This window comes from Lynx canadensis, chromosome E1 (assembly GCF_007474595.2).
Source record: "Lynx canadensis isolate LIC74 chromosome E1, mLynCan4.pri.v2, whole genome shotgun sequence".
NCBI classification, from domain to species: domain Eukaryota; kingdom Metazoa; phylum Chordata; class Mammalia; order Carnivora; family Felidae; genus Lynx; species Lynx canadensis.
In genome coordinates, this window is record NC_044316.2 from 38,479,963 (window position 1) to 38,493,896 (window position 13,934).

General features: G+C 52.6%; 1 protein-coding gene across 1 annotated transcript in view; it reads right to left on the reverse strand.

Moving 5' to 3' along the window:
• The window catches only part of NR1D1 (nuclear receptor subfamily 1 group D member 1), an 8,075-nt gene extending 4,667 nt beyond the window's left edge, over positions 1–3,408 (reverse strand). Inside the window, exon 1 of the mRNA XM_030294850.2 lies at positions 2,672–3,408. Coding sequence (XP_030150710.1) covers positions 2,672–2,702 — 31 coding nt within the window. The 5' untranslated portion in view covers positions 2,703–3,408. The remainder of the gene's footprint in view (positions 1–2,671) is intronic.
• Positions 3,409–13,934: the final 10,526 nt, after the last annotated feature.

Below are 13,934 nucleotides of genomic sequence, written 5' to 3' on the forward strand. Positions count from 1 at the left end.
ACCACTCCTGCTCATCCCCCATCTACCTCCCACTGTTGCATGCTCGGAAGTTAACTGTGGAACCCTTAATCTTGGAGTCCCAAGAAGAACCACAATAAGCAACTCCCCAATGCAAACCAGATATGACAGGGCCAACCAACACCCCAAGGCTCTTTGCAGGGTACATTCAACTTCTGCCTTGGGTGTGAGGTGCCTCCCTAAAGGCATGACCTCTGCAGGCATCTCATATATGTACCCCGCTACCCTAGAAGCCTTCCTTGGGAATACGGACTGAAGCTAGCTAATGACTTCATCGTTAGTGGCAGATGTGAGGATGGGATGAGCAGCTGAGACCCATTCAGAATGCCCAGTTTCACCCTCCAAAAAAAAAGCTGCCAATTTTAACACCAAGACCACTCCAGGGATGAGACTATTTGGGGCAAGCTAGCCAACAGTGAGGAGAGTAAGGGTCTTACAAGAGTAAGACAGTGACATTCCCCCAAAACTGGAAGACGTTTCTCCAAAGGTACTGAAACTACCCAGGCTGGTTCCCCTGGCCTCCAAAAGCAAAAGTCAGAGTGGACTCTCCCTCCTCGTCCAGGGAAGACTTAGCAATGCCCATTGCAGGTGGTGGACATGAAAAACAAATTGTCCAGCCTGGGGCTTAGGAATTCCCCTTTTAGATCTCTCAGCCAGGTGACAACGACCTTGGCTCTCAGCCATTTAAGGGACTTCGACCCTCTGGTTACATTGTCAACCAGGTGTTTGTGCTCCCGTGGCATTAGCAGGAGAAAAGGTGACCTGCCTGCCACACCTTTGCCAAGCACCTAGCTTGGCCTGCCACGGGTGGGGTGGGAAAAGGGAGGATCCTAGGACACGTGTGAGCCAACACAAGCCATGTCACCGTGTATCCAGAGGCACATGTCTTGCTCACCCACTGACACACACTGAGCTGGGCAGGGCAACCCTAAAATAGCTCAAGGTTGGTCAGGGTGAACCCAGCTCCCAATAAAATAGTTGCACAACAGGTCAGCTCCTACAGTTTCAGAGCTGGGTGGGGGGAGGATGGGATGGGATATCATTTGGTGGTAAATGAACTTGACCTAGTTCACCCATCCCCTAAAAGGGAGTAAGACTTTCATCCAAAGATGATTCTAACCTGGAAGTGAAGGGGGTGCTCAAAAGAGTCTAGTTCTAGATCCAGATCTATCAGAACCAAATTGATCTGTGACCTAGAGGAAGTTACCTTCCCTCTCTCTCTGCGTCTCAGTTTTCTGTGACAAAAAAAAAAAAAAAAAAAAAGACTTTCAGTAATGATTCTGGGATGTAGCTGTTCTGGGGAAGTCCTTTCTGACAGACTGCTGCTGGTTTGGTGGGGGTGGGGAGTTAAGACAGTGTTTGCAGGAGTAAGAGATGCTCCAGGAACAGAGAGAATTTGGAATGTGGCGAAACTGAGTCTAAAGGCAGTAAAATGAAGTAGGTGCAAACAAAATAAAAAGAAAAGGAACGAGGAGACAAGAGTGGCTAAATGTGAGGTACCATTGAGGAGTGTAAACACGAGGCCATGAGAGGTCAGGGATAGCTCCAGCTTACTCTGCTTCAGGGATGGGGAGAAGGTTCCCCACCCCCCTCCCGTCCCAGGCAGGCGGACAGGAAAAAGAGGCAGGCGGGGGCGGTGAGTCAGCCCAGCTTCACCCAGATCTCGGCGGGGCGGGGCGGGAGCCGGGCCCTCAGCCGGCCTCACGTCCTCACTCCACGTGTGCCTCCTGCACGTGGCTCCCCAACGAGGAACCCCGGAACCCGAGGCCCCGCCCCTCCCCGTCCCGTCAATCAGGAGCATCAGCCCCGCCCCCGTCCCGCCCCTCCTGGGCTTCCAAGTCCCGGGCTGGGCCCCAAACGCCAGCCGGGCCGGGGCAACTGAGGGGAGGAGAGATGGGAACACGCGTTGCCGGGGCGACCGGGGTGGGGGGCGGAGCTCATTATGTAACGGGGCCGGGAGACAACGACCAATGGGGTGGCGGCCACGGCTTCTGCTGAATGAAAACAAACGCAGCACGTGGGCCCGGCTCCGCAGCCATGTGAGCCCTCCGGGCCTCCCGGGCGCTGTGGGTGTCCTCCCTGGGGCCGAGCACCACTCTGCTGGCTCCTCAAGTGCCGCTCCCTACTGTCACTGAGGATTCCCCAGTGAGATCCGACCCATTCCCCCAGCCCCTCCTGCCTGGAGCCCCTATCGCCCCACTGCTTTTCAGGTTCCCTTGAGCTTGCAGGAAATAGGGGAAGAGAAAGAGAGGAAGGAGAGGATCATCTTTCCGAGAGGGTCAGCCATGCTACAGCTGCAGGGCAGCGGGGAGGGGGGAAAAGGGGCGTTTGGGGCACTGCTCCAAAGCTCCCAGTCCCTCTAAACTGTGCATCTTATCACATATACCCGCTCTCCATCTCCTCCTGCCCGGGATCCGAGTCCATCAGGCTAAAAGGAGCTTTGGGACTCTGAGAGGTGGTGGTGGGGCGCCTCTGGGCACATTCCCAGGACGAATAACTCGCTCTGGAAATCCCAGCCTATGGTACCCGTTATGCTAGCAAATCCCCAGACCGAGGGAGTCCCCAGCCCCTTAAAAAGTTCCTCTTGTTCTAAGGCATACATGGAAGCGAAGAGACAGTACCAAAGGATGATGATAGTAAAGAATCTCAGTACCTGTGTTATTGTTGGAGTCCAGGGTCGTCATGTCTTCACCGGCTGAGAGCGGTCATTCAAACTGGACCTTGACACAGACCGGAGGTTGCAATTGCTGCTGTCGCCCCCTGGACACTGACTGAGGGCGGAGAGTGGATCCCACGGATCACAAACAAGATCCGAGGCACCCTGCAGCAAGGTCTCGGGGTTGCCTGACTGCAGCCCTGCAAAAGGGTAGGACGCAGAGGCAACGGAGGTCTGCTTTGCATGGGAAGAGCAGAGTGTGGGGGAGGGGAAATCAGCCTGCTGTAGTTCTTCTAGCTGGAAGGTAGCAAGGAGGGTCGGGTCTCTGCAGTGCACGGGGTGCCACTGCCTGACGGCTCCACAGCGCTGCAGGGTAGTGAATCTGGAGCTCCCGGTGCAAAAGTCCCAGAGGGAGAGAGGTTGCAGTCAGGAAGTAAGTAGGTGATGGGGAGAAACGGGGCACCCAGGCGCAAAGAAGCGAGACGTGTGCCCTGCTACGTTCCCTCGGCAGCAATATTTCACTCTGCCAATCTCAGCCGCCTTTTGCCCCAGCCTTTTTCCCCGGGACAGAGGGCTCTGCGCAGGCGCCAGCAACCCAGGGTTCCCGGGCCGCACGCGGCACTGGAGCAGGTACCATGTGATCCCAGGGAGCGCCTCGTGCCCCAGTGACACACTTTTCCAGCAGCAGGCACGTTGAGCTCCGTGCGCCTGCGTAACGCCAAGCCTATCGGGATTTGTAGTCCACTGGCAAAGTGGGCGGACTGCGTATATTTCCCCCTTTCTGCTTTGCAAAAGCGATTGCTGGGACCCGGGGAGGAGCTAAGAGCCGGGTCGGGTCGGGTGTGCCCTGAAGACTCAGGGTGGCGTGTTTGGAAAGCCTGTATGGCAGAGGCATGTGAATTCCTGGGGAGGGACTGGCAAGCTTGGCTGTTCCCCGGGAGATCAAAGCTAACAGGCTCTTTCTGCAAACCTTGCAAACGTGAGGGCTTCACGTGATTGCCGGACTGACCTCGCCTTGAGGTTACTAGTGACACAAGGAGATATGACCAGTAAGGGAGGGAGATATCCCCAAAGTCAAGAGCTTAAGATGAATTTCTGCTGCAGGGCCAAGTCCAGGGACCAAAAGGAAATGTGACCCCTTTTTCCTTTTATTCTCCTTAGGGAGAGCATCCCTAAGGGAGGAGGAGTTGCCATGCGGGTGAGGTTGTCTCTGGGGACTCCCTGTCTGCTTGTATGACACCACCTCACTCATTCGAGGTGACTTGGGGGTGAGTCATTTCCTTTTGTCTGGGAAATAAAAAGGACCAGGGAAGGGAACTTTATGGTGAAAGTGCTTTTTAAGATCCTAAAGTAATGGGGCTGAGGTGAGGCAGGGGGCAGAGTGACACCCCCACCACCACCAGTGCTTGAGTGCAGCATGCAGATCCCACAGAAGGGAACTCAGGAGGGAACACGAAGATCATCTTCACCACCACCACTCCTTCCTCAGTATCCTTTCCTCAGTAAGAGGAAAATAAGCCTTAGAAGAAGTGGGTGGCCCAAGGTCAGACATTCATTCCTAGTTCCCTCTGCCCTCCCAAACATCAGGGAGATGAGCAGACACACAGGAAAACACTGAACAAGGGGTTAGAAATGGCCCCCTTCAGGGGCGCCTGGGTGGCGCAGTCGGTTAAGCGTCCGACTTCAGCCAGGTCACGATCTCGCGGTCCGTGAGTTCAAGCCCCGCGTCAGGCTCTGGGCTGATGGCTCAGAGCCTGGAGCCTGTTTCGGATTCTGTGTCTCCCTCTCTCTCTGCCCCTCCCCTGTTCACGCTCTGTCTCTCTCTGTCTCAAAAATAAATAAACGTTAAAAAAAAAATTTAAAAAAAAAAAATAAATAAAAAAGAAATGGCCCCCTTCAAAGCAGCGATTGCCCCACTGGTGAAAACAGATGTCTCCCACTTGAGGACGTGGACTGTGGGGAGAGATGGGGGCCTCTTCTCCAAGCAACCAAGTGAGGCTGAGCCACCTGCTGCTTCCTGCTAATTTCCTCCTCAGTCCCAGTCCTTGGAGGGAGGGTTTTCCCTCACAGGAAGCCCTTCCCCACTTGTTCACAGACAGCGCCTGGAGCAGCACTGGTGGATGCCTGGAAACGTGACAGTCAGCAAAGAGGTAGAGAAAAGGAGGAGTGTGGGTGCCAAGGAAGGAGGAAGCTGGGTGGTGAGGAGTTGAGTGAACTGAGAGGAACTGAGAGGGCTGTGAGGTTGACTGAGAGGTGACTGAGTAGCTGGCTTGATCACTGACCCTTTGACTCCCTTTAGGAGACCCTTTAGGGAGATGTGCTCCCTAAAATGGGCTCCTTAGAATGGTCTGGGCTTTTACTTTATTCCCCCCGCCCAAAAATGTGGGAGAGAGAAGACAGGGGGCGCTTCCCTGGCCTGCCCTGGCCTTCTGGCCCAGAGCTGGGAAGCTGTAACACAGCGTGGGAGAAACTGGGAGGGGCTAGGACAAACTGGGAAAGAGGCTTTTCAGGAAAGCTTGGTTCTGAACTCAGCCTTCTCCCCTCCCCCCCTCCCCTCCTGCTGGGCTCTGGAGGGAAAGCTGGGAGGTAAGCTGCTGTGTCTAGGACTGCATGCTCTTTGAGCCTGTCCTGACTCTTCCATCAGAAGCAGGGCCAGGGCTCAAGTATCTGCCAGGGCTGGATTCAAAATCAGGGCTCTGGGCATGACCTCTAGTGCCCCACCAGCCCCAGTACCAACACCAACACGCTCCCAGTTGTCCTGGACCCTCCCTGAGTCCCACAGCTCTGTTCCTTGCTTGTGATCCCACCCACCTCCTGTTCTATTTGTTGGTCTTTTTCCCTATAGGGAAAGGGCCAGGGGTCAAGACTCTCTCCCTGAAGTTGCAGCCAGTGAGAGGGAAGAGGAAGCAGAGGCAAGGAGAGTTGAAATTCAGTCAGCCTAACTCTTGGCAAGGAGCTGGGTTGTTTTGCAGTCTAAGTGAGGTATGAAGGCGGAGGCTTGGGAGGGAGGGAGCAAGGGAGGGGGGTTACCTCTGCTCCCTCCTTCCTCTGCAGCACTTCTTATAGGGCCCCCTTTTTCTTCCTTGACAAAGAGGTAACTTTGGGATATTCCTTCTACAATTGGAGGGAAGGATACAGAAGAATCAAGAGGCAAGACTCGTCCTTGGTTCCAGAAGCTTCTAGCCTATCTCCCCCTGCCGCCGCCCCCCCCCCCACGTTCCTCTGTCAGTAGCTACTGGGAGAAAGACAGAGACCTATGGGACCCAGAGGCACCAAAGGGAGGGAGAAAAAGCTGAGTTGTCTGGCCTTTGGAGACACAGACTAGAATCTAGCTTTGGCCTCTCTTTGACCTCAACCTTGACCTTAAGACAACAGGTGCATTTCAACACAGCCTCCCTCCCCCCCCCCCCCCCGCCAGCTGGACATTCCAGTTCACTTCTACACACACACACACACACACACACACACACACACACACACACACACTGTTCCGCCTATAGCCAAATTCAGCCCAAGAAGGAACTGGACTCTTAATAAACAGTGCTCAGACTAGAACTGTGTGGAATGGATGCATATCGAAGATCCAGCACAGCAAGCACAGCCCTGGCTCCATGTTGCACACACTTCCACTCAGATTCCTCAGGGTCTGGGATTCTGAGGACTGACCTCCCCATTTGGGGGCAGGATTAGGTCGTGTGTGTGTGTGTGTGTGTGTGTGTGTTCCCAAATATTCTTTAATTCTCCTGGATTTCTTTGGACTGGGGTTGGGGGGAGTGGACAGCACAGAGAAAGCAAAGAAAAGGGATCAAGAGCTCTAAACTCTCGTCAGAGTATGCATGTGATCATATGAGTGAGAGACTGCACTGCTCATGTGAGTGTGTAAGTGTGAATGGTGTGAGTGTGCATAGATGTGTGTGTGTTTGACCCAGAATCTGTGCTCCTTGCCAGTGTGTTGTTCTAGGTAACAGGGCAACGCCTGTACAAATCCTGGGTGGCCTAAATCTTGGGCTGACTGCTTGACTAACTGACTGACTGAGGGTGGGTCCTTGCTGGAAACCAGGTCAGACTTCCTTAGGTGCCTTCCCTTCCCCCTCCTTTCTCACCAAGCAAACCATTGCCCAGGGGAGTAACCTCCCTGCCTAGGTCATGCAAACCTGGGTCAGAAACCCTGGGGATTCCCCCAGAATCAGGGAAGCAGCCATGTGCCTGGGAGAGACTCATGCCTTGCCCTCCTAGAATCTTTTCCTATTTTCTAAAGGCCCAGCTGGCTTTTCTTCACCTACCCAAAGCATTGATGTCTTGGGGAGAATTTCAAGAACATGCCACAGGAGGGTCTAAGTCTGAGCTGATTTGTTCGTTGGGGGAACTGGAGAAAGAGAGGGTGAAGCATGGTCCAGGGCTGGGTTCCATGGATGTGTTTTATCTCAGATTCTATCCTTACACCACTCCTTTCTTCAAGGAGAGGAAATAATAAGCATGTATTAAGCACCAACTGTATGCCAGGCACTGTGCTAAGTGTTTTGTATATATGATCTCATTTAATATACATAATGACACAATGCTACAAGTCCCATTCTTATTTTAGAGACAGGAACCTGAAACTTTGAGACGTTTGTTAGCTTGCCTGGGAAGAGGCAGACACTAGCTGATTTGTCTGAAAGCTGTATTTGGAGTGAAACACTGCAGATTGAGAGGATGTCACATCAGGGGTGCCTGGGTGGCTCAGTCGATTGAGCATCTGACTCTTGATTTCGGCTCAGGTCATGATCCCAGGGAGTGTGGGATCAAGCCCTGCGTCAGGCTCCACACTAAGCATGGAGCCTGCTTGGGATTCTGTCTCTCTCTCTCTCTCTTTCTCTTTCTCCCTCCCTCTGCCCCTCTCCCAACCCTGAGTGTGTGCAGGCATGCATGCATTCTCTCTCTCTAAAATAAAAAAAATAAATAAAAATAAAAGACTATGTCACATCAAAAAATGGAGATTTTTGGAGAGGCTAAAACTCCCCCAACTCTCTCTTGAGACTACCACTGTCAATGTCACAATGAAGACAGGAGTGCTGGAAATCTGACCCCAGGTCTGAGGATACAACTGTTCCCACTAACAAGACTGTCTTTCCTGGAGAGAATGATCACTTTGACTGAAACATTGACACGTCTGAGCAGCAAGTACATCCCAGTGTTTCCTAAGCAATAATGCTACTTCGAAGTGTGGGGTGTCAACCAGAAGAGATACTTGAAGCTCCCCTGTCCTTGGCCCCATTAGTACCTCACCTTCCCAGAGCCACATTTCCTTTTCCCTTGTACTCTCCCCTCTCTCCCTCCACATTCTCCTTATGTGGTTATAAAGGTAGACAGGGGCCAGAATAGGGTGCAGCAAACAGATAGCAAACACATTTCCACATAGACTGCTACAGAGGTGAGTCACTGAAGCAGGCATCTGAGCCCTCTTCTCTACCTCTGACTTTGGGATCCACAGCTGGTGACAAGGGGAGGGGGCAGGGAGACCAGGGCCCTTTAAAGCACCATGGTATTTCCTTCAGGGGATGTATTAAGAATAGTTTGGTTCATATAACTTCGTACAGTGACAGATGGTAACTATGCTTATCGCGGTGAGCACTTTGTAATGTATATAAATGTTGAGTCACTATGTTGTAAAAAATAATAAGTAAAATAAAAAATTTTAATTAAAAAAATGAAAAAGAATGGATTAGTTTAATGAGAGTGGGGAAGGCCTCTAAAGAAATTGTGTACAAACTACTTAGGAATAACATCCCACTTCTCCATTTACCTGCTTGAGCAATGTGCACTTCTAAGTACAGTCCTTCGAGAGTCATCCACCATCCTAGGCCAATGCTTCTGCAGTAGATGCTTTGGGGAACCGGAAGGAGGATTCTCCTTCCAGAGCCCAGGATCCCACTTGCATCACAGGATCCAGGAGGTGCATGGGCTGTCCTTGGCAGTGGAAGACTAGGTCTCAGATCATCCTCTTTCTGGCATGGGGGTCTTCCTCCCGGGTTGGGGGTGGTGGCAGCCAGCACATGCTATGCCAAGGCCATCTTGTCCAACCTTTGCTATGTTGCTGCTGGAGCCTACTGGTGGTTTTCTCTTCCAGGTCCAGGTCTGGCAACGACCTGTTGTCTGTCCTTGAGCCCAAATGCCGGGAAGGGAAGTGTGTGTAGGGAGTGTGGGGGGGGGGGGTACCTGGGGGCCTGCCTCTGTTTCCACCTATTACCACAAGCTCTAGCTCAAACTCTCTATCCAATGTCTCCCCATTTCTTGGGCCACAGAAGATCTCTGTGTAGCTGCCCAGGGAGGCCAGAGGCTCATGACAGTCCTTGTGAGCAGGATGGACCTCAGAGGAGCCATGGCCTGGGCAGACATTAGGGGCCATGTGTAGCTTCTAGGAGGCTTACATAAACACTGGCTGGGATGGGAAGGGAAGGGGGGGGTGTAATGGGCTGCCCAAGAAAAAAGCAACCCCCGCCCCTCTAGCTCATACTGCATGGAAAGAAGGAAAGCTCATTTTCCCTCCTCCCATCCCTCTCCCCTAGTCTGCAGCTGTGAGTTGGGCCGGAAAGACTGCAGTATCTTGGGGGAGGGGTGCAGGAGAAGGAGAGAGAGAGAGAGGATGAGACTTTGTGAATTTGGGATCCCCCCCTTCTTCTAAATTGGGGGGGTGAAGGGGGGAGAAGCAATTTGCCAAAGAGATTTTCAATGCCACAGGAAGGAGCTTTGGCTCATTAGAATGCGCAGTTTGCACCCTGAAAAAAAAAAATCTGTGCTGGTTGCAAAAATGCAGACGTGTGTAGGGGCCCAGCAGAGATTAAAAAAAAAAAAAAAAAAAAAAAGCACTAGCTCTGCAATGCAGGATCTGCGAAGTTTTGGTGCGATGAGGAAATGTGGGTCGTGCTCACTTCATTTGCTTGTTCCTGGTAACCTACTGTCCGCCTGACTCCAGCACGGTCTCACATCCCAGCAAGAGGCACTGCTGCTCAGAAACGGGGTCACGGGCAGGGGGCCGGAGCAGAGGGCTGAAGTGGGGGGTTTGGGGTTAGTCCTGAGAGAAGGACTATATGGGGCTGGGAGGGCCAGGTGGATGGGAGGGGACACTTCCATGAGGCATGGAGGCTGAGCTTTTTCACACTAGTGTTTGTTCTCCAGCCGGACAGGGGTTAGTGTGAAATTCTTCCAGATCCCCCCCAGCCCCCCACCCTGCCCTCAGTGCCTCCCTATCCCCCATTGGCAAAGAGACTTTCCTTCTCCTGTCCCGCAGACCACTGCTGCAGAAAGAACCCTGGCTTCGTGTCCCTGGCCCCACAAATCCCTGAACTCTCTTTGTTCTAATCCTGGAATAGGCACTTGCTGCATGTCTGTGTGGCATCCTCCTTCCTAGAAAAAGGGGACCAGGCAGTCTGATTTGGGGAACCCAGGCTGCAGGGATACCAAGTCTTGGCCCTGGGCTGACATTAGCACATCAACTCCAAGGGTAGGGTGGCCACTCTGTGCTCTTGGCTTGGGGAGACCCTTTGTCATCTGGGGCCTAAGGCCCTGGGCTGTATATACGCCAAGAGGCTGCCTGGGAGGAGAATATGCCTGGGGAAACCTTGTTTCTTTCCTGGGTATTTGCTCCCCCAGTGGCTCAGGAGAAACAAAAGGAGGCAAAAGCAGAATAAAAGGCTGGGAGATAAGGAGAAGGGAGCCTAGTGCCCTTTTGCTCCTTCCCCATCTTTTCTGCTGTTTTTCTGGCCCATGGAGGACAGGGCCGAGGGTGTTTGTGCCGGCAAGACTCACGCGGGCTGCAGGGTCACATGGCCTGGGCATGTGCAGCCTGCTCCATTTCTACCACAACAACTCGCTCATAAACAGCCCGGCTGCTGCGGCGGTGGTGGCGGAGACATGTGCAAGCGAGGGGGTGGGGCACGTGGCCCTGCCCAAGCCAAGGGAAGGCTCTCTCTGAGCCCTGCCTCTCCCCTCCCCACGCTGGTGCTGCCTCGCCACAGGAAATTCCTAGTGCTCCTTTGCTGCTGCTGCAAAACATGTTTTTGGCAAGTGACTTTTAACAAGGATGGAGTCGACAGACCATTTTAAATGACATAGAAGAGATAATCAGTCTGACACAGACTTCTTCTCACCCTTGCCCTATCTTTCTTAGATCCCTATACATGTTGGGGTTGAGGGCTGAGCAGGAGTCACGTGTTTTCAATTCTCACCTGTTTCTTCCTCTTAAACTACATAATATTGGAAACCAACCAGGTCCCCATGGTGAGCACTGGGGCAAGGGGCTGTGCTTCCCTAACACAGTGGTTCTCAGGATCCACTGGTGGTCCAGGATTAGTAGTGGGGTCAGCATCACCTGAGAACCTGTTAGAAATACAAATTCTCAGGTCCCGCCCCAGGCCTACTGAATCAGAAACTCTGGGAGTAGAGCCCAGCAATCTGGGTTGTCACCAGCCCTGCAGGTGATTCAGATGCATGCTGAGGTCTGAGAAGCACTGCTCTGAGGTCTTTGTTCCCTAGCAAATCAGTCCTGCAGGATCTAGCCCAGGATCCACTTTCCCCTTTTGTGCTTCTTCATCTAAGTTTGGCCAGAGAGCACCAGATTCAGTTGGACAGTATAAAAAGCGTTTATCGAGTGCCTACTGTGTGCGAGGATTCTGGAAATGAGAGCAGGTGAGTAGTAGGAAAAGGGAGGGGATGGTACTAGGGAAGAATAAAGAAAGTGAAGGCTAGGGAGGTAATTATTTATCCCTTCTCCATCTTATCTACTTTTCTCCCTGTTGTGAAGCTTTATTTAGAACAGTTGATTGTGGTTTAAATTGTTTGGAGGCTGGAAGTAGAAATTGGTCCTTTGTCTATTTTTGCTGGCCATGGGAACCCCAAGCTAGTTAGAGCCATAGGTCCTTGACTCCCCATGCATAACTAAGAGAATACGAGCACCATGCACATGCACATGCACACGCACACGCACACACACACACACACACACACACACTCCTGGGGATCTCAGAGACAGGGGTAGGGAGAGCCAAGAAAAGGAAAGAGGTCCCAGAGGGTTGGAAGTACCCCAGGCAAAATGAGTTTAACAGATAACAAGCAGGAAAAGTCTTTCAATGGGGGAGGGTGGGGACAATTCTGGCCTACTCCAGCTTCCTGAGACCCAGAAACTGTGACCAGAGGAAGCAGAGGGTCTCTAAGGCAAATCACAAAGGCTCCTGAGAATGCAACCTGCACCAAACTAAGGCGAAATGGGGGAATGGACTTCAGATCAGAAGGGCTTCCTTTCACAGGCAAACAGGACAAGGGTAAGGCACAGCCCCTCTCCTGTGATCTCTTCTCCTCCATCACACATTGTCCCTTAAAAGCAGAGCTCCCATTACTGTCTCAACCATGACTCGTTGACTCCTGGCCTCTCCCTGCTTCAGCTTCATTTTTTTCTTTAATTTTTTAATGCTAATCTATTTTTGAGAGAGAGAGACAGAGAGTGAGGGAGTCACAGAATTCGAAGCAGGCTCCATGCTCTGAGCCGTCAGCACAAAGCCCGATGCAAGGCTCGAACTCATGAACCGTGAGATCATGACCTGAGTTGAAGTCAGACGCTTAACAGATTGAGCCACCCACGTGCTGCCCCCCCCACCCCAGTTCATTTTTTGAGGAATACGCTTTCCTCTGGTTCTCACAGAGATCTTTCTCTCACTTCTCTCTGCAAGGGTTCCTCTCTGTGCCTGAAAGGCTTTGGGCTCAAGGAGCAGACAGCCCTGCAGGCTCAGCCGCAGTGACCTACATCAGCTCTCCCCTAGGTCCTGGGTGTGGGGGCTGAGGTTTCAAGATAGGAACTTGGGAATCTGGCACAGGTCTGCAGATGACGTCAGGGAGACAGGCTGCAAAAGTGGCACTGAGGGACTGCAAGGCAGGGGGTACTGCAGGACTGAGTTCTCACTTTGTCATTTGTGGACAACGGCAGAAGACAATCCAAACCTCATATACAAAAACATTTCTGAGCAGTGACCTCTTGGATAGGAGCCAGAGGTCTCTGACAGGTCTGACCTCTATTCGCTAGATTTGGAAGTGGTTTCTGCCTGCTCCCCATTCTTGCTGAACTCACCCTAGTCTGCTGCATCTGGCTGGAAAGATTACCTTGGCCTTGATGTGGACCAGTGAGTTCAGATTTCAGCTGATTTATTTCAGGATATGAAGGCTGAGGAGAGGTGGTCAGATATGCAGAAATCTACTCCGAAGCTTTACTATATAGAGACCCATGTAATTTTTTTTTAGATCTGAGGTTCTGAGAAGGATCCAGAAGAAGCCCCACAACCGAATTATCATTTACAAACCCCCTTACCTCAGGACCCTGGCAGTTGAACCTCTCCTTCCAGCTACAGGCTCCTGGCACAGGAAGGCAGGTTCTGAAATAGGTGTTTTCCCTCTCTCTCACTATAAACCACAGTATTTAGCATGCCCATCGCCTCCAGATTGTGGATGTTTTGCCCTGGCAAGGAAATGCTATTGTAGGGGGAGAAATTAGGTGGTGGTGACAGAGAATGATAGATGAGCTTTTTACTTAGCGGGGGAGGGGGGGGGAGGGAGGGAGAGAGGGCGTGTGAGCGAACGAGCCCGAGCTCATGAAGGGGAGGGAGAGCACGCAGGCAGTGCCGGACTGGATGGCTCTCTCTCTCCAAAGGGCTTCCCCTCCGCCAAGCCCCACCCCCAAAGCCCAGGAAGTCCACAGCCTGGCACCCAGCCAGGGTGAGAGCATTCCTCAGGACTCTGACAGGCTGGGGGGTTGGGGGGAGATAGTGGTGGTGCTCCCACCCAGAGGACAGCGAGAAGGGAAGGAAACACCCGGGGAAGGAAATGACCACAGAGAAGAGGGTGAGGGTAAGAGGTGGGGAGCTAGTTCCCAGCGCCACAAGTCCTTTTTAGAGAGAAGGGTTGAGGCTGGATGCCTTCCCAACGGCCATGCGAAGGGTCTGCAGCTTCAGAGCAGATGACCTCCAGGTCACCTCTCTGAGCAGGGTTGTCAATGACGTCTCACGCTGTCCTCTGGAGGTTCTCTCTCTTCCTTCCTTACTCTGGGGCTGTGGTTGAGCTCGGGAGACCCAGAGTGGCGAAACTCTGGAACTGCAGCTGGGCAGGGGGAGGAGCTCAACGCGTCTCCCTCCGTCTTTCCACCAGGGCCCCTCCCTTTTCCTCCGCTGGGCCCGGGACTCTGGAAATAGCACCTGGTAATGGGAGTGTTGACAGATGCTGAGTTATAGGAGAGCAA